Below are 22954 nucleotides of genomic sequence, written 5' to 3'. Positions count from 1 at the left end.
TAAGCATTTATTGTGTTAATATTGTAATTGAATGCATGTCTGATTAGTTTATGCTTTGAGGAAAAAGAGCAGAGCTTGTTTATCAAGATTTAACATCATGTAGTGATGGCTAGAAACTGCTGGAAGCTGAAGGTAGTGCAGAAGAGGGAGAGAGAAAGAAAGAAAGAGGGAGAGGTGTGGTGCTGGACATTCCCAGTGCTTTTCCGGTAAGGGTTTCCAGCGAGACCATGCCTGGTATGTCGGTCACAGCAAACCTGCTCTTGCTTCAAAGCATTTTACAAGCAGAACAGCGCAGAAAACGCCAGCCGTCACCTCAGTCTGCATGTGCTGGAACAAATCTATGAGCCTGGTGCTCTCAACGTCTGCTTAATTGTTTTAAATGCATTTCCGTTCATTATACGCCACATTCCCCCAGGACAAGACATCACCCAGATGCCCAAAAAAGGTGAAACATGTTCTGGGTAACAAAGGCTGTAATAATAATAAGAATAAAATGATGAATGACCTGTCAGTTTGGGCTTCGTCATCAGAAGTGGATGTTCTTTTATTATCTACTGATTTGAAGCCTTGCTGATTGAATATCTGTTGGCTGGAAGTTCTGCCTTGCCATTTAACTTCCTGTCCTTGAAGTATGCCTGTAGATCAAACCACTCAGGGTTTCAATAACAGGGATATTGTTTGTTTTCGTCCATGTCTTCATGAATAGATAAACATTTCCAAAGCAGTAACCAGATGGGATTAGTTTTCTAAATTGCTAAAATATGCTTAGCTGCGATTGTTTACATAAAGTGCCTGACTTATCTCTGATTCTCTGCATTTAATTTCATTTATTTTTGTGAATGTAGGCACTCTTGGCATTAGAGATGTCAGTTTTTACAAATGGTCATGATTGATCATCAATTGTTAATCTTAATTCAAAATATCTTTACTTCAGTGACCTGACAGGATGTACTAATGACACTTAAAACACAAGCATCCTCACCTAAAGGAAAAAGTAGGATATTACCAGTAAACAAAGGATATTGTGGAGAGTTTTATTAAACTCATGTTCTCTTAATTGTTATCTTTCATCTGCTGTACGTTTTGTATATGAGCCTCAAAACTGCATGTTAATGACGTCAATGCTTATTCTATCATCAAGTGCCTGGACACACCAAGTCGACGGCAAACTACTAGCATCAATAAAACCCAACCATGTTGTCACCTCGCATTGGATCATGTTTGAACCAAAAAAAGCTGCGCATGAACACACCAAACGAATGTAAGCTTACTGAAACAAGAGCTGCGTTCTGAGTCTGCACAAGAGGACATGTCTTTCCACTACAAGTGTTAACACTTTAGCATTGAGTACATTCGCTTGTGCAAATATGTCTGATAATCTAATAATCCATATTGTTTGCAACTATTTGAGAATTGTAGCGAAATTACAGCCGGCCTAATTGTTTTCCTTCTTGACTTAAATTGTTTACTTCACAGGTATCAAAGCCAGTTCCTGGAGAGCCGCAGCTCTGCACGGTTTAGTTCAAACCCTGCTTCAACACACTTACCTGTAGGTTTCAAGGACTCAATTGGTTTGATCAGGTGTGTTTAATTAGAGTTGAAACTAAACTGTGCAGAGCTGCGGCCCTCCAGGAACTGGCTTTGACACGTGGTTTACTTGCAATGTTACTTCACAACATCACACTCGCGCTCTTATTCGTTGCTGAATAGCCTGTCAAAAGGCTCTCTTCTGCCAAGGATCTAATGCCGAATCGACTGAATCAGTGAAGTCAATGAGTTCTGACGAGAGTCGATGTATTGAACACACCAAACCAACAAGCTGGACCGACAAAGCCCAATGGCTTACCATTGGCTTGGTGTGTCTCGCCTCTAAGGTGTTTTGATTTTAAATGATGACAATGATAATTAAGGATATATATAAAAAATAATTATTAAAATTGTACACCACCAACTTGTTAAAAATTCTGAACTTTGTATAACGATCGAATGCTGGCAGCAAAAAGAAAAAACTAAAAAACAAGTGGGCTAAAAAGGGAATTTTTTTCTCTTTTGTTTGAGCATTAAAGAGGACTTTTAGCTGAATCCATAAATATTATTTCATATAATGCAAGCCAGTGGTTATAATTAAGGACAGAAATTACAATTTTACACTTTATATAGATTAAGACTAGTAAAATATGTTGACAGCTGGGATACTGGTGAAAAATGTGAAAAAAGTGGTCAAGAAAAAGGATCCAAAATTTGATATAGCCTCAATGCATAAAAAGTTTTGTTGTATAGCTAATAACTATTTTTGCATGTTATTTGAAATAGTCTAATGTGTAAAAATGATATGAAAACAGTATATACTTTGCTTTACCTATTTGACTGTGAAGGAAAAACTACTTTTCATTTCATTTGCACTTTTTGTGAGTAAATGTCTCACTCAAGCGTTTTTCTTTTCTTTTTCAGGACTCCATGAATGCCCTGGTTTTAGATCTGGACTTTCCGGCCTTACGTAAAAATAAAAACATCGAGAATTTCTTGAACAGATGTGAGTATCTGCCTTTAAGGCTGCATTTACACTGCAGATCTTGGTGGTCATTTCTGATTTTGTGACTGTATTCGATTTTTTTGATGACCTGCTAACATCTTTTAAAGTAACTCTTATCCGATCGTCTGCATTTACACAGCACATGACACAGGCGCATTGACCTGAAAAAAAAAAAGAGCGGGCCCTGACTAACAGCTGATTAATAAAGAGTGCTCTTTTTTCTATTACTGTATGTCAGCTGTACTACTATAGTTTATGAAAGAAAGGTTCTCATTTGTCCATCTTCTTTTGGTATATAGGCTTTTGTAAACCTTTAGGCATTTTAATGTAATGTCCATGGTGTAATTTATGCACGTGATGTAGCTATGCACTAGTTTTTTTATTAGTTATATTGGCTACGTGGCGGACATTCTCTCTCTCGCTCTAGTTAACATGCTTAAATACCTGCACTATATGACAATATAAAAGCTGTTTAAGTCCTTGTGTATGAGATTTAAGGTTTGGGACTCTGCTGAAGTCTGTTTTGAAATGAGAGTGTCAGACTTGACGTCATTTGCTATGGTTTTTAATGACGCACGACTTGCATTGACAGGTGAAAATCCGATCTACTTGCTTACACTGCAGACACGAGAACACAAATCCGATTCATATCGGATAAATTTCCACAAAGGCCTGAATCTGATTTGAGTGAATCGGAATCCATTTGTGTTGTTCCTGCTTGCACGTACATGGGCCATATCTGATCTGTGCCACATGGGAAAAAAAAATTGGAATTGAGTCACTTGAACAGTGCAGTGTAAATGCGGACTAAGAGGCCACAGATTCTGTCTGATAGTTGTTCTGTGTTATTGTGTGGCTGAAGGAAATACTTAATGGTGGCATCATGATTTTACAATGAGGCCGCTTCCTGCTGCAACATCAACAACATTTATTTGAAATAAATTGTTTTGATTGGCTCTTCCTAATTTGAGCCCCTCATTTTACAACACTGAAGCTCATCACATAAATTAAGAGCTGTCAGCACGTATCATGAAAACTGTGCATGTTTGGTTTTGAAGAAATGGCTTGCAGGTTAAACTGCTGATTATGATGCAGTTTTAAAGCAGGAAGCTTGGATATTAAAAATATATTTCACCCAAACTTACAAATAGTTTTTATCTGCTCACTCTAGTGTTTATTTTTTTTTTAAATAATAATGGTTCTCTTTCTGTTGAGCATTAAAGATTTTTTTTATTTATCTGAAACTGTTGTCATCTGATCTAAAGCAAGTCAATGGTTATCTGCCATTTGAAAATCTAAAAACCTTAAGGGATACTTTACCCAAAAATGAACAATTTCTCACTATTTACCCACCCCCAAGTAGTTCCAACCCTTTCTTTATTCTGTTGAAAGCTTAAAACCTGTAACCAATGTTCTCCATAGTGGGAAAAAGTAATTCTATGCAATGGTTACCAACATTCTTCAAAGTATCTTCTTTTTTGTTCAACTGATGACAATAAAACTGTCAAACAGGTTTACAAGTAGTGAAGGAAGAGTGATTGTTACAAGACATTTTTGGGTGAAATATCTGTTTACCAGACAAAACAAACTTGACTACATGTGGGTTTTAGTGTTATACTGAGGTCTTTTGGAGGGAAACTATCAGTCTGTGCAAGAAAGTGAACTCTGAAGAAAGCCTCTTAAAACTTATTCTCACATACCTAAAGATCTTCTGTAATGTTCTATTGAAGACACAATCACTTGCATGTCAGATTGCCTGAGGGTGAATAAATAAACAACACATTTCCTTTTTTGGGTGTACTGTCTCTTTAAGCATCATTCAAGTTTGTTTGATACATGCATAAGCTATGATTCATTGATGGTGCTGAAATAATCGTACTTGAAGACAACTTTGGTAATTTCTGTGACAGCTGTGCACGTAATTTAGCATTCATTTTCTCTTCATGACTAATGTTTGATATTTGCTTCCATTCATTATCCTGCACCGTGCCTGTGTGAACACATCTGTGTCTGTGTGTTCTGTTCACGCACTATTAAACTTTTTGACGAGTTTTCACATTCTGTTCAGATTTGGTTTCTGATTCCCCCTGTTGTCATGGAGACCATATGGCCATATGGACATTATAATGTGTGGCTTAGAGGAGTGAGTGTGACTCAATAGTCCTCTCATCCAAACTCTCTGTGCTGGCCTTTGATAATTGTCGTTCATGATGGAGATGTTGCACTACACATGAATAATTATTAAACTCCAGCATTTATACTCAATATTTTTGAGTGCTTTTGTGAAGAAAACAACAGTGATTCATTGTTAAGGGCTGCACAATATTGGAAAAGTCTACCATTGCGATATTTATGTTTTTATTTTGTGATATATATATTGCAATATAAATACACCAGATGACTTAATATCTTTATTTGGAAAAAATAAGATGTTAGACACACTGATTCTCCATTGGAAGTGCATCTCCATAAAATCTAATAAACGATCTATAAATTTCTGTACTATTCACAGTGTATTTGCTGTATTTGCACATGTTGTGAGTATTTTCATGCATAACAATCTACAAATACAATCAAGAAAAAGATGCAACAAAAATAAAGTGTTTTATCATTTCCTGAGTCTAACAGTTTTTAAGTAATTAAATGATAAAAATACAAATAATTCAATAAAATAAAGCGTTGTTAAGGTTGCAATTGGTAAAATTTCTTATGCCTAAATGCTTTTAAAACCATTATACAGGCATCAAAAACGCATGCAAATGGTAAATTATAATACAAACTCAACATTGCATATATCCTGTGATGTGTCTGTTGTGAATAATCACATCACAATATCGATGCTGAATGATATTGTGCAGCCCTTGTTTAGTAGTACTCATCCAGTACTTTTTTTATTGTCAGTGGCTATATTTAAAAAAAAAAAAGAACATTACATCACAGCCTGATAATATAAATGTGTGTGTGTGTGATAAAAATGATAATATTTAGCACAATCAAAAGTTGGTAAGAATACGTACACAATTTGGTCAAAAAGTAACAAATGAAATAAAAAATATTGGACAATTAAAGGGATTTTTCAACCAAAACTGAAAATTTTTCTTTCATTTACTCTCCCCCAAACCTGTTTGACTTCCTTTCTTCTGTTGAACACAAATGATATTTTGAAGAAAGCTGATAATCATTGACTTCCATTGTATTTGTTTTTCCAACTATGGAAGTCAATGTTACATGTTTTTAGCTTTCTTTCAAAAGAAACTCAGAAATGTATGGAACCACTTGAGGGAGCGTAAATAGTCAGTGCATTTTCATTTTTGGGTGAACCATTACTAATGAATCATTTTTATTATTAACTGGTAGTTTCACCAGAAAAATAATACTATTTTGTCAGTTATGAATGATGTGACCCAGGTAATGTAGTTTTGCTGTGTTGTGTGTGCAGATGAGAAAGTCATGAACCATATAAGGGAGCTCCAGATGAGGCCAGAGGATTTTGACAGAGTGAAGGTGATTGGTAGAGGAGCATTCGGGGAAGTCCAGCTGGTGAGCAAACTCAATTTCACGATATTCGAATTTCTATTTGATAATGTAGTTCTTTCCATTGTGAAAGCTTTTAGTATTCAGTCTAGTGCCTTTTGTCTACTTCTTTTGCCTTTTAATATACTTCATTGCTTCAAATCAAAGTTTGTAATATTATGAATCCCCTTGTTTTTAACTGGTTGTTCAAATTTTTAATCTTAAAAGGTGAAAAATGTACTGGAAAAATGCCTATTTTCAATGAATTGGAAAAAAAAATACAGTTTTGTCTACTGGAAATAGAGATACTTTGAAAACCAGTCCACTGAATGCTCTGTTGTTTTATCTATCATTTCCTTGCTTTTATGTGCCAGATACAATATAAGACAGACTAGGTCATCAGTTAAATGTGATTTTTCAATCAAACACAAGAGAACCGTTTTTACCGGGTTTTTTTTTCAGTCAAATTAGCTGAAAGATGGAATAAAAAATCAGTGCATATTTAAGAGAGTACCACTTTTAATAATTTTAAAAACTGTTCTTGAAGTTTGGCTTTAAGAAAATCAAATATGTAAAATTAAACTAAAATTAAACAAAAAACTAATTTTTTATTTTTTTTATTTTTTATATTTAATTTTTTATATTTATTTTTTAAAAATATATTGTTTAATTTGGGTGATGCGGTGGCGCAGTAGGTAGTGCTGTCGCTTCACAGCTACAAGGTCATTGGTTCGAGCCTCAGCTTGGTCAGTTGGCATTTCTGTGTGGAGTTTGCATGTTCTCCCTGCACTCGCGTGGGTTTCCTCTGGGTGCTCCGGTTTCCCCCACAAATCCAAAGACATGTGGTACAGGTAAATTGGGTAAGCTAAAATTGTCTGTAGTGTATGTGTGTGAATCAGAGTGAATGAGTGTTTTCCTGTGGTAGATTGCAGCTGTTCACTGTGGCGACTCCAGAATAATAAAGGGACCAAGCCGAAAAGAAAATGAATGAATGAATGAATGAATGAATATTGTTAAATTTGTTACAGCTTGCCTGCCCAGGGGATTACACATGTAAATATTAGCTTTATAGCTAACTTTGGCGCAACATGTCATGTTGTACATTGTCCCTGTATAAATAAATGAAATAAGAATGAAATACAAATGCTTATTTCAACAAATTCCCATGAATATTTGTGGTTTTAAATTAACTTACAATTAGTCAATTAATCATCAACCATATCAATGCAAGATGCTCTGCAGTAATGCTACTTCTTCCCCAATCTGTTTAATCAAGCACAGTATTTTAGAGTTTTACTAAACTCAGATACGCTCTCTAAATTTTCTCCTCATATCTGCTGTGTCTTTTGTGCATAACCAATTGTGCATAATGATCAACAATTATCATCAATTCATAGTTTTTTCATCCCTTATGTCAAATAAAATGATACCCAGTCCTAATGAAGGTTTATAGATCCACTTTGGTGTAAATTATGTTCTCCTGTGTTCTATGCTATGTGTTAAATGTGTGCAGTTTTGCCACTGTTTTATTTAGTTCCTGTTGAATGGGACCCCTAGTTATTGTGTATGCCCATGTCAGATGTGTAAAAGCGATGAATCTGGCTGTGTGTTTGTGATAGTCAGGGGAGGATGCAGTGGGATGCGTCTGGACAAGCCTGCAGACACAAACAACATGATTACCCAGTATTCTCCTCTGTCAGTGGTGTGACGGGGCTGTGTGGGTGCGTTACGCCTAAAGCACAACAACAGAGAGCGTGCTTAAAAATGTGGCACGTCTGTGTCGAGGGCAGAACACAGCTTGTCTAATGGTTTTATTTTTATCATTTTGGGAGTGAGGCACAAGCACTGTCTGAAACCTAAAATGTGGTTTGTGAGTGTGTTGGTAATGAATTAGATCCCACAGGAGGTGTGTGTGATGTGGGTATGTTATGATGCGTGTGTGTGTCTGTGCAGGTTAGGCATAAGGCCTCTCAGAAAGTGTACGCCATGAAGGTGCTCAGCAAGTTCGAAATGATCAAACGCTCAGATTCTGCCTTCTTCTGGGAGGAACGGGACATCATGGCGTTTGCAGACAGCCCATGGGTCGTACAGGTAGGTTGTGCTGACTTTTTTTTACTAAAACTTGTGAATGAATGCTCTACTTATATGTGCAACAGTGTTTTTAACATTAAATATTAAATGAGTGTGCTATTTCCATATTTTGTGTTACATGACTACACAATATCTGCAATAGTCAACATTTGAAGAGGACTAAAAAAGTTTCTCAAAAATGTCCAAGACAAGAATGGGTGATGTTCAATAGTTTTTAGGACAATTTTGATAAAGGGTTTTGATCCACTTCAAAAATCCACTTGTTATCTTCTGTATGAATGCAATCATTTATATTTTTAATTAAAAAATAGTTTTATCCATCAAGGACCGATTAAATTACTCAAAAGTAACAATGAGTATGTTGAAATGGACACCAGTAATCAGATATTGATACAATTAAGACAATAATAAAATTAGGGGTACCATGTAAACAGCGATTTTTAAACGTGGTTTATGCTTATTTTAGTCACATTTTTAAAGTACAGTACAGATATGTAAACACCTTAATCAAACTATTACTGTTGTGTAGGATTTTTGCCACATTTTGCAACATGATAGTCTATACACACACAGCTGTTTGACACTATTCTCTGCACCTACTGAGTCAGTGAAAGACCACAGATACCTGCAGGGTTTTTTTTCCCCATGCGATGTCTAGTATCAAATTCCATTATAACAACACTCTTTCAGCAGTTTATACTTTTACACGGGGGCATGCATGAAATGTTCCTGAATGAAAGTGAATGTAGCAAATTGCAGTTAAAGTTGACAAATTAAAAATGAAATTACATGAAACTCCAGAGGAAATGTGGATGCATGCTTTGTGAGCCTTCCTGACTGAATGAATCAAATTCGCTGTTTTACACCAAGGCAACTCAGGGTGCTTAAAATAATTGGCATTGGGTGGGTTAAAAGCACCAAAACAAAGACAGTACCAGCATGTAACAGACATTTTCAAAGCAGAATAACTGACTTTAGCATAGTCAGTTTTTAGCATTTTCAGATAAACAAGTATGTTCACTTAGCATGTTTCATAAATATCTGCAAACATACTATGGTATTTTTATGCTTTAGAAGAGTCAAAAACTTACATACAGCACCTATAATGGGGCTATATTTATTGGTCTAGAATTATTATATCAGTATATCCCTATGCACACTCTGTCAGAATTTGAGGGTAATAAAAACAACTCCTAATATTTTCTCATTTTTTCCCCTCTTTTGTTTTTTCTTCTTTTTCCCTTAGCTGTGCTGTGCGTTCCAGGATGACCGCTCTCTCTACATGGTAATGGAGTACATGCCAGGTGGAGATCTAGTCAATCTCACCAGCACATATGATGTCCCAGAGAAGTGGGCAAAGTTTTACACAGCAGAGGTGGTGTTGGCTTTAGACGCTATTCACTCCATGGGCTTCATTCATCGAGACGTCAAACCAGACAACATGCTGCTGGACCGCTACGGACACCTCAAACTGGCAGACTTCGGGACCTGCATGAAAATGGATGGGGTGAGGGATCAACTGCTTTTTGCACAACCAAGGTTTCAGTAATTCTCAGGCTTGAGCTTTTTGAGTACAGGGATTTTTAGGTCACCCCTGAATGTAATTGCAAGTCAAATACCTTGAACGCATGCCAGTTCTTGTCCAGACTCATGAGAGCAAAGGAAAAAAATGTCAGCCTTCCTCTGATTTCTCTATGTGAGTGAGGAAGACCTCAGGTGGGTTCAGAGGTCAGAGGGTCAAACTGAGACTAAGAAGCGTTTGTGTTTTAAAAATCCTCAGCTCATGTTGACTGATGATTAAATGTGGCCAGATTTGACATTTGTTTTGGTTTTGTAGCTTGTTAGCATTGGTGGATGTGACCATAATGGTTCACCTAATGTGTTTGATGGGAATGATCTCACTCCCATGATGAATTGTGCTTTATTTGCAATAGTATAGGCCATTTATCAAGAATTAAAGCAGTAAATTCTCACTTTCTTTGGATTTACAGTATTAATTAATAGGTTTGCCATGATAGACGGTTTTGATGGTGATACCGGTTTTAAGACGCAACACCTGTGACATCACTTTTCCACCGTGACACCATCCCCAGATTTGTTTTTTTAAGTATTCGTTTTTTTTAATTAAATATTTATTTGAATTAAATGGGAAACATAATTCTAAACAATTTACTTAAGACAAGAGCATGCTCTATAATTATCATCTGAACATAGCTTCAATGCATATTTCATTTATCACATGAAGAGAACGAGAGGAGTCGAATTTACAAAAAGAGAATGGCGGACGATTGAGTGTCAAAACACAAAGCAAAATACTTTTCCTGACAAAGGTGGCAGGAGTTGGAGGAAACAACTAACTTATACACGCACTTTCAACACACATATACTTGATGTTCAACTATGGGTGGGTCGCGGGTAGATAAGATCAATAGCCATAAATACGCAACGCATACCCTAATATTAAAAATCACGCGACCATCATCTCACAATGTTTAATAACAAATATCTTTTTTTGTTATTAAAACAAGAGTGATTTAGCAATGCCGCGCCATTAATAAGTCAACTGCAGAGAAACAAAGCAACCATCGTGGCAACAGCCGTGAGCACTTTTTCCGAAGTTCAGGGGTCTGTTCTTCGTACCTCGCTTAAATGATCTAAGATTATTTGGCAGATCCTGGATCTTTTAATCTTGATAACTGATCTCTCGCTAATTTGGTTCTTCAAACAAGTTCGCGAATCAGATTAGAATGTCTGGATGAACTGATCTGAGATCGCTGCGTGTGTTGTGAAGGACAGATCTATCGATCCTCGAAATCATGATCAGCAATGCAATGATTGGCTGACGGCACAGCAGCGTAATGACATCATCTGATTAATATTCAATTATCCATGTGAGCAAAATTACATCAAATTAGCAGTAAACGGTTTGTTTAATATGACACGCAAGAACTTTCCACATTTGTTGTGAGCTGCAGGCTTTACACTTTCATTTGTCAAGACAAGAGTATTCATCATGCATTTCAATGCAAATCAATGTATTTAGTTCCACATTTAGAAAAGATTTTCTTTATAATAGTATCCGTTTTTTAATCGGTGTAAAGAATAACTGGTTGTTTACAAAAGCATTTTCATATTGGTAAAGGTGTCTGCAACTTTTGTGAAGCATCAAATCACTGGCATAACTATCAAAACATGTTTATGACTGCATAAATGTATTATTGCTTTAAAAAAAGTCACATATTGTGCATTTCTATTATACACAATTTGTACTAAAGCGATCTAAAAAGTTCATATCAATAAGTTTTCTCTTTGCACCACCAGATGGCAGTCTTTGTACTTTCATTTCGAGGGTGCAGATTGCATACGTTTTATTAATATGTATAACTTTATTTATTTTATTAATGACTTTAACTTTATATAAATACATAGTTTAAAAATATGTACCATTTTCCCAAGTGTATATAACTACTACTGTAAGAAAATATCAGAATTGGGAACATACTTTCTGTATTATCTTTGCTTGAACTGAGCCGATCTAATCCTGTTTATATGAATTGAACCTGCTCCCGATCAGGTTTGACCTAGCAGAACTGTTGCCATGACAACAACTCTCGGATCAGCTTTGAAGAACGAAACAATCCTGGATCATGTCAAATCGTCAATATCCAAATCCAGCTAACTGAGTAATCCACGTACGAAGAACGGACCCCTGCTGTTCTTTTTTGCACTTGATTATTATGCGTTTAATGTTAAAAAAATCAATAATGAATAGGCCGACAAGAGTGTAGGCTAACCTGTGTGTGCGCGCGTCTTTTATCACTGAGGACGCTCTCTTCAAAAACCGTAAGTTGCTTTGTCTGTCTGGCAATATTTCGGCTTTTAATAAATGAAAAGTTAATTTAGACACCAGTTTACAGCATCCACTTAGATGATGCAACGGCAGCTACAGGACACGGCGCCAGTGTACTTGCCACACACCAGCTATTGGTTGAGTGGACAGAACGTGATAGAACCAATTCAGTGGATGGGGATAATTGGGAGGCCATGATTGGTAAGGGTTGATTGAGGGAATTTGGCCAGGACACCGCGGTTACACCTCTATTCTATATGAGAAGTGACATGGGATTTTTAATGACCACATCTCATCAGAAAGACTGCAATCACTGACAGTATAGTGTCCCCTTCACTTTACCGGGGCATTATGACTCACACAGACCGCAGGTTGAGTGCCCCCTGCTGGCCTCATTATCACCACTTCCAACAGCAGCCTACTTTTCCCATGTGGTCTCCAATCCATGTACTGACCGGGCTCAGCCCTGCTTAGCTTCAGTGACTAACCGGTCTTGGGCTGCAGCGTGTTATGGCTGTGGCAATTGTATGGATTTGTTTTGATTGAAAGTCAGGGTTATTCCACCAAATTTTGATTTCCTTACTCTTTTGAACATTAATATTGTCTTGTCTAAATACATGTCTAAAACTTTTTAATATTAAATGCTCTAAATAACATTTTTTTAAATGTCGTCTGTAGTTGAGAGAATCAACCAAAAATACACAATTGTTTCCAACTGTTTCCATAGCATAAATAAAATGGAATTTCTGTAAAATCTGTATGATATAAATGAATGTATAGTTATTTTCTTATTATTTCTTTAATATGACTTTAGATTTTAGCCCTTTAACTGGGATATAGATTATCTTATAATGTTAATAGTCTGTTATTTATTTAAATATTTTTAAGTAATTTGTATGACTGTTAACTGAGAACCGCTCCCCTTACTTTCTAGTTGAGCCACTGTGCTTAACTACCACCATATCAAAGACATAAGTAGCATAATTGTCAAGAATATAATAAATAAACACTTGCAATGATTGTTTACATTTACGTGTTTTGAATGTTCAAATGAGCTATTCACTGAGCAGCAATCACCAGAGATGGTAATATGTGATAGTTTGTATGCTTAACTCAACTAGATAGTCCTAAAATAGACTGTTATGAAATGCTTCACGTTATGTAACAGATACCAGCACATGTAAATCATTACAGGAGCTTGCTCTTTTTTTTGCTCTACTTTTTACATATCTGGGGCATTTTTGTCAACTTTCATTGCTAGTTTTTCCACTCAAGTCCTAGTTAAATTCTGTCTGCCCTTGAGAGTCACAATCCAGCCACTGAAACGAGGCTGGACACACTACTTGTGATTTTATGCTGCTATCTAGAGTTAAGAAATAGAACTACACATTGATAAGATTTTGGTGCTGTATACAAATTGAATGCTACGTTTTTGAGGGTTAAAAATGGCTTGATTCTTTGCAGAAATAATAGATTGAAACGGCTGATGCCTTTGAATAACATAAATGTGAGTTTTAAGAAATTAAAGAAAAATTCATTCACCTTTGCATTTAAGCAAATGTAATATGACTAGTAATCTGGTTAGAGGAGTGTGATTTTGGAAAAAAAAAAAAACTTGCAACATTAAACATCTTTATTCAACTCATAATATTACAACTAGTAGAAAACTTGTTTATAAAGTACACTCACTCAGGGAACTGTTCAGTAAAATTTTCCCTGAAAAGATTTTAGAATTTATCACAAAATTTTTTAATTGATCTATTTTTCTACCTTTTGTTGTGTGTTTATATTGCAATAAAGAACCAAATGAACCATTACTTTTATTCATTTAAACAAGTACTTTAAAAATCAGTTTGATTGAATGATTCATCAACACTCATTTGTTTCACTACTGAATAAAAATGCATTTGTTCTTTTACAAATGATCTATTGGTGAATTCATTAATTTGCTCAATGTTTGGAACATTAAAAATACAATACTGTGTGGTTGAAAAGACTGAAGCTGTTTTATAATTGTACATGACTGCTGCTATCTGATCTTTCAGATCTGTATCCTCTGCGGTGATGGTATTTGTCAAGAGTTTTAAGACCTGGCAGCTCTAGTACATTGTGTATATTACACTAGTATAGATAGACAGTAAAGCTCATGTTTTGACTTTTTTTTTTTTATTGGCTGATTGATTACAGACAGGGATGGTTCATTGTGACACCGCTGTAGGAACCCCAGACTACATTTCGCCGGAGGTTTTGAAGTCTCAGGGAGGAGACGGATACTATGGTCGCGAGTGTGACTGGTGGTCAGTGGGAGTGTTTATCTACGAGATGCTGGTTGGTGAGTGAAAAGTTTTGAATATGTTTGTGTGTATTACTGTTTTTCTACAGTATGCTGTGGTATTGACTTAAATAAGGTGAATGTTTGCAGGTGATACACCGTTCTACGCTGATTCTCTTGTGGGGACATACAGCAAGATTATGGACCATAAGAACTCTCTCAACTTCCCTGATGATGTTGAGATCTCTCAAGAAGGCAAAAACATTATCTGTGCCTTCCTTACTGACAGGTGAGACTTTGTGTGTACTATTTTCATAAGGATGATTAGCTGCCAGTGCTCATGTGTTTGCCGATGTGACTGCTGATTCCTGTGTTTGGTAGGGAGGTTCGCCTGGGTCGAAGTGGTGTAGAAGAAATTAAAAGACATCCTTTCTTTAGAAATGACCAGTGGACCTTCAGCACTATTAGAGAGAGTGAGTAAATCTCCTGATCCCTCCATCACTAAAGATGTTGAGAAAATAAAAAGAAAATAAGATTTGAATTCAATTAGGTTATATTACGTAACATAATTTACCACACTTGGGTACACAAGGCATAAAAAGGTGGAAAAATGTCTGATTTGAATGAGATTAGGACAATATTCTGATTGTCTACCATGTTAACAGCGATTTTTGATTAATTTAATCCGATTAAGGTCATAATCAAAATAACAGAAATTGGATTAAGACGTGGAGTATGCTGATTTTAGTCACATTATTGAAGTGCAGTACAGACATGTAAACACCTTATTCAAACTATTACCGTCGTGTAGGATTTTCACCCTATTTTGCAAAAGGGTATTCCATACACACACGGCTGTTTGACTCGGTTCTCTGCACCTACCGAGTCAAAGAAGGACCACAGACACGCACACAGTGTTGCAAACTTAGCAATTTAGTTACCAGATTTAGCAACTTTTCATATTACCCTAGCAACTTTTTTTTTCAAAAAGCACCTAGCAAAAAATTTTTAGCAATTTTTAACATTCATTTGGCTACTTTTACCAATTTCTAAAAAGTGACTCAAAAGAGCAGTGGCTGCAGGCTTCACTCAGTAGAGTAAATCGCTAGCTCAGATTGTTTTTCATAACTGTTAATTTACCGATATTTGTTACCATGTATAACTGTTAGTAATTTGGGTAGCAATAAATTCCAATAGTGCTATAATTGTTGTCAGTTGCACAAATGTGATTATTTCACAAGTTAAAATAAGTACACAAGCTTCGATTATTTTTAAAAGAATGTAACTGTTCGTTATCTGTGTTATATTTAAAAAAAAAAATTCTTATCAAAAAGTGTTACACATTTTTTACAAATAGTCAACTATATTATTCATACAAATCTTAATGGACATATTTCAAATAATGTTTTTACCGAGATGGCCAGTCAGTTTGAGAAAACATGAATTATTTTGTATACTACATAAACGTAGTTTACGCAAAGTAATATGTTAATAAGAATCTATTTATTGTGCATCTGGATGTATTGTTATAATATAATAAACGGCACCACAGACTGTGGAGACATGATTGGCTTACGCTTGTCAGATACTACTTGATGACTGATCACTGATATGCAAATTAGCGCAAGATGTCATCTGGCAACATTTAGCTACTTTTCGGGCAGGCATCAATTTCCATTAAGACAACACTCTTCCAGCAGTTCATATTCACATCTAATATCTTGTTTGTCATGGTAGACATGCATGAAATGTTACTGAATGAAATTGAAAATGCCAAACTGCAGTTAAAGTCGACAAATTAAAAATGAAACACTCGAAATAACATGAAACTTCGGAGGAAATGTGGATAGCGTAGTGATGCAATGACGTTAATCGAATTATGTGCTATAACATGCAAAACAGTGTCATGAAAGGAACATTGAAAAAGCAACTCATGTGAAGACCTTAAGCATATTATTGTCTTATTCAGATTAAGGCAAATAATTCACTTACTGATTACTACATGTAGACGTAGTCATTGTTAAGAATAAGATTTAACTTTAGAGTTACTTACATTTAAAGTTATAATATTTTAAAGGGATAGTTCACCCAAATATCATTCACCCTTTATTAATACGTTTTGATAAAATTCATTGAACAGCAAAACAGTTCTTTAAGTGATCCCTATATGAAACTGACATATGGCAAAATAAATACATATTTAAACTATTTCAGTTGTATTTCAATGTGTTAATCTATGAAAACAAACCTAACTTAACTGAAATTGGAAATAGAAAGCCAAATGAATAAGATTTTAAATTCATATAATATTTGTTAATTACACTTTTGTTCACTGAAAGTAAAGCAAGACTTTAACAGTCTGGTCAATGTTAGCTACATCTCTACCCTTTATCTCAGCACATATAAATGCGCAATTCAGTTAACTTTTAAGCTTTTCCCCTGTTCTGTCTTCAGCTGCAGCTCCTGTGGTTCCAGAGCTGAGCAGTGACATAGACACCAGTAATTTTGATGAAATTGAGGAGGATAAAGGAGAAGTGGAGACCTTTCCCACACCTAAAGCCTTTGTTGGGAATCAGCTGCCCTTTGTGGGATTCACCTACTTCAAAGAGAACCAGTAAGAGATGTCTTAACTTGCTTTTGTGCAGTAAACCATTTTTTTGGTACTATAATGACTCTGCATTTAATGAGCTGAAGCCAAACCAATTGGTATCTGCAATTACAGATTATCTGATATGTTTGTGTGCAGGTTGTTGAATGCTGTGAACAGTTCAGCAATGAAAAATGACCACCCAGTATCTAACAGAGAGGTACACTGAAACATCAGTTTCTTTTCATTTTTCATTTCCCCTGACCAAAGAAACCAGAACAACAGAACTACAAGTGTGAACACCCCCTAATTTAGTCTTTGGATTGACCTTATGCTGTAGAGACTTTGCTTGTAACTATTTTCTTTTTCTCTCTATTTTTTTTTAATCCACAGGACAATTTAGCCGTAAGTGTTCCCCCTCTCTCTGCCTAAAATTCAGCTTAAGTAATTTATGGTTTGCAAATTCAGTAAAGATTGCCTCATTTTTCACTCAGCTCCAGAAGAAGCTTCACTGTCTAGAAGAGCAGCTCAACAATGAAATGCAGGCCAAAGATGAGTTGGAGCAGAAATACAGAAGCAACAGTAACCGCCTGGAAAAGATCACCAAAGAGCTCGATGAAGAGGTGAGTGCGTGTTTCATCTCTGAGACCTCTGTGAAGTTGCATGTGGGAATACTTTAAGCTTGCTCTTGCGTGTTGTAGATGAATAGCAGGAAAGGTCTGGAGTCGACCCTGAGACAGCTGGAGAGAGAGAAGGCTCTGCTGCAGCACAAGAGTGTGGAGAGTCACCGCAGGGCCGAGAGCGAGGCCGACCGCAAACGCTGCCTGGAGAATGAAGTCAATAGTCTGAGGGATCAGCTGGATGAAATGAAGAAGAAGAACCAGAACTCGCACATCTCCAACGAGAAGAACATCCACCTGCAGAAACAGGTTTGTACGTCTTTTCAGCCCATGACCCACTAAAATGAAGCACACACACCAATAGGCCAATATAAACATGAGCATTTTGATAAGACAAAATTAAAAAGATCCAACTGTCTAGCAACTATGTAATTTAGTCATTTATTCATTTGTTTAATTTTAACATTAACCTCACCTTATTAGATTGCTGGGCACAATGTTTGGAGCACAATGAGTCCATTCTGGGTTTAAGATTCCTCCATGTTCAGTCATAACCGGCATTTATTTTTAATGTGAGTTCAGAAAAGGGTAAAGTTTAATATAATCTGGAGTGGGATGCATTAGAGAGTAATAAATTGTATGAAATACAACCTGAAATCTCAAACAGACTAGATTTGATCAAACGATTTTTAGCAGATGACGTATTGGACATACAAGAATAACTCATGGCTTTTTGCTGAAAGGGTCACGAAACACTAAAACACGTTTATTGAAATGTTGACAGTCATATGTGTCTCACATTGCTAAAAACATTATTAGGAAACATATATTCCACAAAAAGTGAAAATTGGTTGTTATTGCATTATTTTGAGCAAATTTGATCTTCCGATTTGAAGCTGGGCCATGAGATCCTTATATAAATTCCAGCATGTAGACTGGCTGTCTGTCTTTGAGTATTCAGCAATAATTCATGAGAAAGACTTGGTTCGAACCAATCGCTTCATTGTGAATGTGGTGCAACTTCATTAATATGCATGATATAGCTTCAAAGATTGTTTTTGCCTGTTATAATGTTCAGACAGCAGAGAGACGCCACGTTGAGTTGCCAGCCTTAATTATAAACAAGTGGAAGAAGAAGAATTGTTTGGAGACATGGGTCGTCAGTGTTGCCTTTATAAATGTGCCGTTTTGTTTCCATTTCACCCGCTATGAGATCGCAGCTGGACTCACGTGTGGATTACAGTGGTCAGCTAACATGCGACAAAAATATGTTTGTAAGGAACATTTTTTACCCAAGAGCTTTTCACATATGGAAATCCGGAATTGCCGCTCATCTCCTTTTAAAAAAAGACGCGGTTTCAGTTGGTGTTGGTGTTTCGTGGCCTTTTAAAGGTGAAGACGTCGCTCAACGTTTGTTCTGCACAACTTCATTTACAGTAAAGCACATTCTACTGGACTGTCTTGCTTTTAATAATTCCAGAAGAATTTTTTATGAAATCAACTCTCTTAAGGAAAGTGACAACAGGAACATTTTTTAGAAATTGTATCATGTATTAACGCTAAAAATCGTATTTAATTTATGTTTGAATTTGTTTGTTGTTTTTAATTGTATATTAATTATTCAAATGTTCTTGCCATGAAAATAGCCTTGGTTACTGACATGGCATTTTTGCAAGTGCATAAAATTGTTGTGTGCGATCAGTTTTTACTGCAAAATGTTCACCACATGCGCGGATTTGGGAGACATTCATGCAGAATGCATCTCTGCACTTGAAACGCGAAATGCAGCGCTCAGGAATGGTTTCAAACAGTTGTCATGTCAACTTGCTGCAGTAAAAAAAGCCAAGTCCGTAATGCTTGCCCCGCCTTCGCGCTCTTCTTATTGGCCCACTGCTCTAGCACTGAAATATCAGCTGTCAATCACTCAGTCAATGCCTTCAGGCTCGGTATGACAGGGAGAACTGTAAAGTGCTGAAGATGAGAATGAAGATAACACTGACATATTTTGTTTTAGAAACCATGGCATTTAAAGTTACAAATAATGACACATCTTAGTAGTGATCATGTGCTTTTAAAAAAGCACATGATCCATCTACACCATCTGATCCAAAAACCATCTACACTTTTAAAAAAGTTTTAAAAGACTTCGGTTGGCTTCAAGTCCGCTATGAAAAGTCTGTGGGATGGAATTTTTAGGTAACTGTTTGCCACATTTAGCACGAGAACTTCTGTTTAATCCTTCATATAATCGCTAGATGCTGTCTGCTGTGCAAGTGTCTGCTATATGTAAAATGGAACACCACGTACACCATCGCAAACAGGCTTGCGCCGAGAAAACTTATTGTTACTCATGAAGACCGGTATGGCTATTAACATGACGTATGCATATAATAAGGTACAGTATATGACAAAAACATCAGTGCAGTATCAGACAGCACCCGTGAGAACAGCACAGTTATACCGTTAACAGATTCATTCATGTCAAGCAGTGCGTGCAGGGCCGGTGAGCGCTCCAAATATTTTTTGCTCATTTAGTTATGTTATAGAAATGTATTTCCTTGTGATATCGGGATTTCGTTGAGACATATTTTCCTCACGCTTGCATGTATATTTTTTTGCTTATTAGTTTAATTACTGTAGATTTTAAATGCAATAAATCTGTTTGTATAAAACTTGTAGTAACGGTGCTTATAAGTGCGACTAAATATTGGCTGATGCGCCTACATTTTTAAAGTTAGGAGCACCGGTGCTACCGAGCAAAAAGCTTAATTTTGAGCCCTGTTAAGATATGGTAATTCTAATAGTTTGATAAACTTTATTTGATTTTTGGAAAGTGATATACTGGAAAGTGGAAAATTTATTTTTCTATAGTGATAAGTAGTAATTTCCCCTTGGCAAACAAGTGTGTCTCTCTTTGGCAGCTGGATGAGGCTAATGCTTTACTGCGGGCAGAATCTGAGGTGGCCACACGGATGCGTAAAACTCAGACGGAGAGCTCCAAACAGCTGCAGCAGCTGGAGGCGCATGTAAGAGAACTGCAGGACAAATGCTGCATGCTGGAGAACAGTAAGCTCACGCTGGAGAGGGAGAACATCAGCCTGCAGGCCGCACTGGACACAGAGAAACGAGAGCAGACACAGGGATCCGAGACCATCTCTGATCTACAGGGTGAGTGTGTCTGTCATGGTTTTCATGTGTTTTATTAATTCACATGCAACTGTGGTTACTAACTTTCTGCTTCTAATCCGTAGCACGAATCACTGGTATGGAGGATGAGGTGAGGCAAATGAGGCAGGCCCTATCTAAGGCTGAGACGGAAAAAAGGCAACTTCAGGAGAAGCTCACAGATATGGAGAAGGTAAATGCATGCAGACATTTTTTATTATAGGGAATTAGTTGCACTTGACTATAAAATTCCTTTCACAGACAGAGTTGAGCCCAGAAAACTACACTAAGCCAAAATTGGATTATTAAGAGAATAAAAACACAGATGTGTAGAGTTCACATTTTATAGCCCTATATAACACCAAACATTTATTGTATGGAATTTAAAGTATTTAATGTCATTATGTCATTTTCTGTATATGGTCAATTTATAAACACTGACAGTAATGGATCATTTATGAAACTTCTAAACATGTGTTCATGTTTGTCTCATTCCACAACAAAATACAGTATTCCGAACAGAAAAAAGGAATAAAGCACAACTCTATTTCATGTTCTTAATCTCTCCCTTGTAGGAATATGCAGTATACTGTAATTAAGTAGTTACATATCAAACTTTTTTTTTTTTTCTTTAAGCTTTTGACAGCAAGTTCCCATCCCGCAAGTCTTTTGTTGAGTGACTGTCTTTGCGAATTTTATTGAATTACTGGCTCACTTCATTTAAAAATAATAAATTGAATCAGGAAAAAAACACTTCCCTGAAACAAAGATGATTTGCTTTGATGTTTTAATTGGCAAAACAGAAGAAAACAGCCAATAAGTGTAACTCACTCAATAATGCTAACTTTATTTTTTTTTAAACTGTAGTAGAAAATATATAGTACTAGTACTATACTAGTACTAGTATTAGTGCACATGTTCACATCCTAATTTTATCCACTTTTGTTCGTTTGAAATAGCTTTAATGCTTTTGCATTAAAGGTGTGTTTTTGCTTATTTTTATAAAGTGAATGAAATACAGTGCTCAGCATATATAAGTACACCCCCACAAATTTCTCAATATTTTCTATAAGATGCTTTACGAAATTATATTTGTGCATATACATTAGTTCAGTATGTACTGAAGCCAAATCTGGACCTTATCTAACAGAATAACTTACAATAATGTTATTATCTATATTCACTGAGAAATGGATCAAAATAATTTTCAAAATGGGGATGTACTTATCTATGCAGAGCACTGTGTAAATTAAAGGCACAATTATTACCCCTCCTGTGAATTTATATATTTCCCAAATCATGTTTAACAGAGCAAGGAATTTTTCACAGTATTTCCTATAATATTTGTTTCTTATTTGTGCTCTTTTTTGGGGGGTTTTCGGCTACAATAAAAGCATTTTTTTCTTTTTTAATCCATTTTTTAATCCAGTGATATTTTTAATCAATTTTTTTAAGCAATATTTGTTTTCAATTGTCTACAGAACAAACCACTGTTTTACAATGACTTGCTAATTATTTAGGAGGGCTAATAATTCTGACTTCAACTGTATATAGTGCAGAGCATAAATGAGTACACCCACTTAGTAAATGAATATTTTCATCCATTTCTCAGGGAATATAGCGATGAAGCTATATTATATATAATCCGGTATATCGAAAAATGGAAAAACAAAGCGGAACAAGACTAATGTTGCAGCTTTTCTGTTGTTAAAGAGACTGACCTGACATTTGCGCTTGTGGAGAGATATTAAATAAGTGTATTAGTAGATCAGGAGGTGTTTTTGTAGTGAAAGTAAACCTAGAGATGATTGAAATCAGTTTGTAGGTAGCAAACCTCTAATATTTTTGTTTGCTCAAAATAATAATAAATAGTGTCATTAAAATCATTTATTTCTGTATTTATCATTTATCAAAATGTAAATATAGTATATCAAAATCTTCATTTAATTTTCTTTCTAATTTCTAAACTTTAATTTAAACTATGATGTACAGCAATAAACTAATGGCATATTTTTGTCATGTTTAAGGCTATACAACTTTGACGCTCCTTTTTTCTGAAATATATTATGCAACTTTAGCCAGGCTTTCACATATCTGTCTGTCTGTCTGTTTGTCTGTCTGTCTGTCTATCTGAAGGGTTCACATGCAAAACCCTCCATCAGACCTCTTTTCTTGTTAACGAGCATTTTCTATCAGGCTCCTCTGATAAGATTCAGAAGTTTCATTTTTATATGTATTGATAAGGTTATTAGCAAGTAAATAAAACACCTTTTTTTTTCTTTTTCTTTTTAAACAAGGTTATTTTTTTATTTTTTTTATTTAT

General features: G+C 35.8%; 1 protein-coding gene across 6 annotated transcripts in view; it reads left to right on the top strand.

Annotated features, from left to right (window-relative positions):
* rock2a (rho-associated, coiled-coil containing protein kinase 2a) overlaps positions 1–22954 on the top strand; it is an 84429-nt gene that overhangs the window by 40660 nt on the left and 20815 nt on the right. For 3 of the 6 annotated variants that reach the window (XR_012388428.1, XM_073919313.1, XM_073919312.1), the window contains exons 2-14: positions 2452–2533; positions 5973–6073; positions 8000–8137; positions 9384–9644; positions 14175–14319; positions 14410–14548; positions 14641–14732; positions 16714–16873; positions 17006–17082; positions 17341–17469; positions 17548–17775; positions 20388–20634; positions 20718–20824. Coding sequence is in view for 5 of the 6 variants with exons in the window: in XM_073919313.1 (XP_073775414.1) it covers positions 17041–17082; positions 17341–17469; positions 17548–17775; positions 20388–20634; positions 20718–20824 (753 nt within the window). In the remaining variant the exon portion in view is untranslated. Of the gene's footprint in view, positions 1–2451; positions 2534–5972; positions 6074–7999; positions 8138–9383; positions 9645–14174; positions 14320–14409; positions 14549–14640; positions 14733–16713; positions 16874–17005; positions 17083–17239; positions 17252–17340; positions 17470–17547; positions 17776–20387; positions 20635–20717; positions 20825–22954 lie in introns of all 6 variants that reach the window. The other 3 variants (NM_174863.3, XM_068224920.2, XM_073919311.1) reach the window with 2 other exon arrangements.

Source organism: Danio rerio, chromosome 13, assembly GCF_049306965.1.
Source record: "Danio rerio strain Tuebingen ecotype United States chromosome 13, GRCz12tu, whole genome shotgun sequence".
Taxonomy (NCBI): domain Eukaryota; kingdom Metazoa; phylum Chordata; class Actinopteri; order Cypriniformes; family Danionidae; genus Danio; species Danio rerio.
This window is presented reverse-complemented; position numbering and strand designations above follow the sequence as displayed.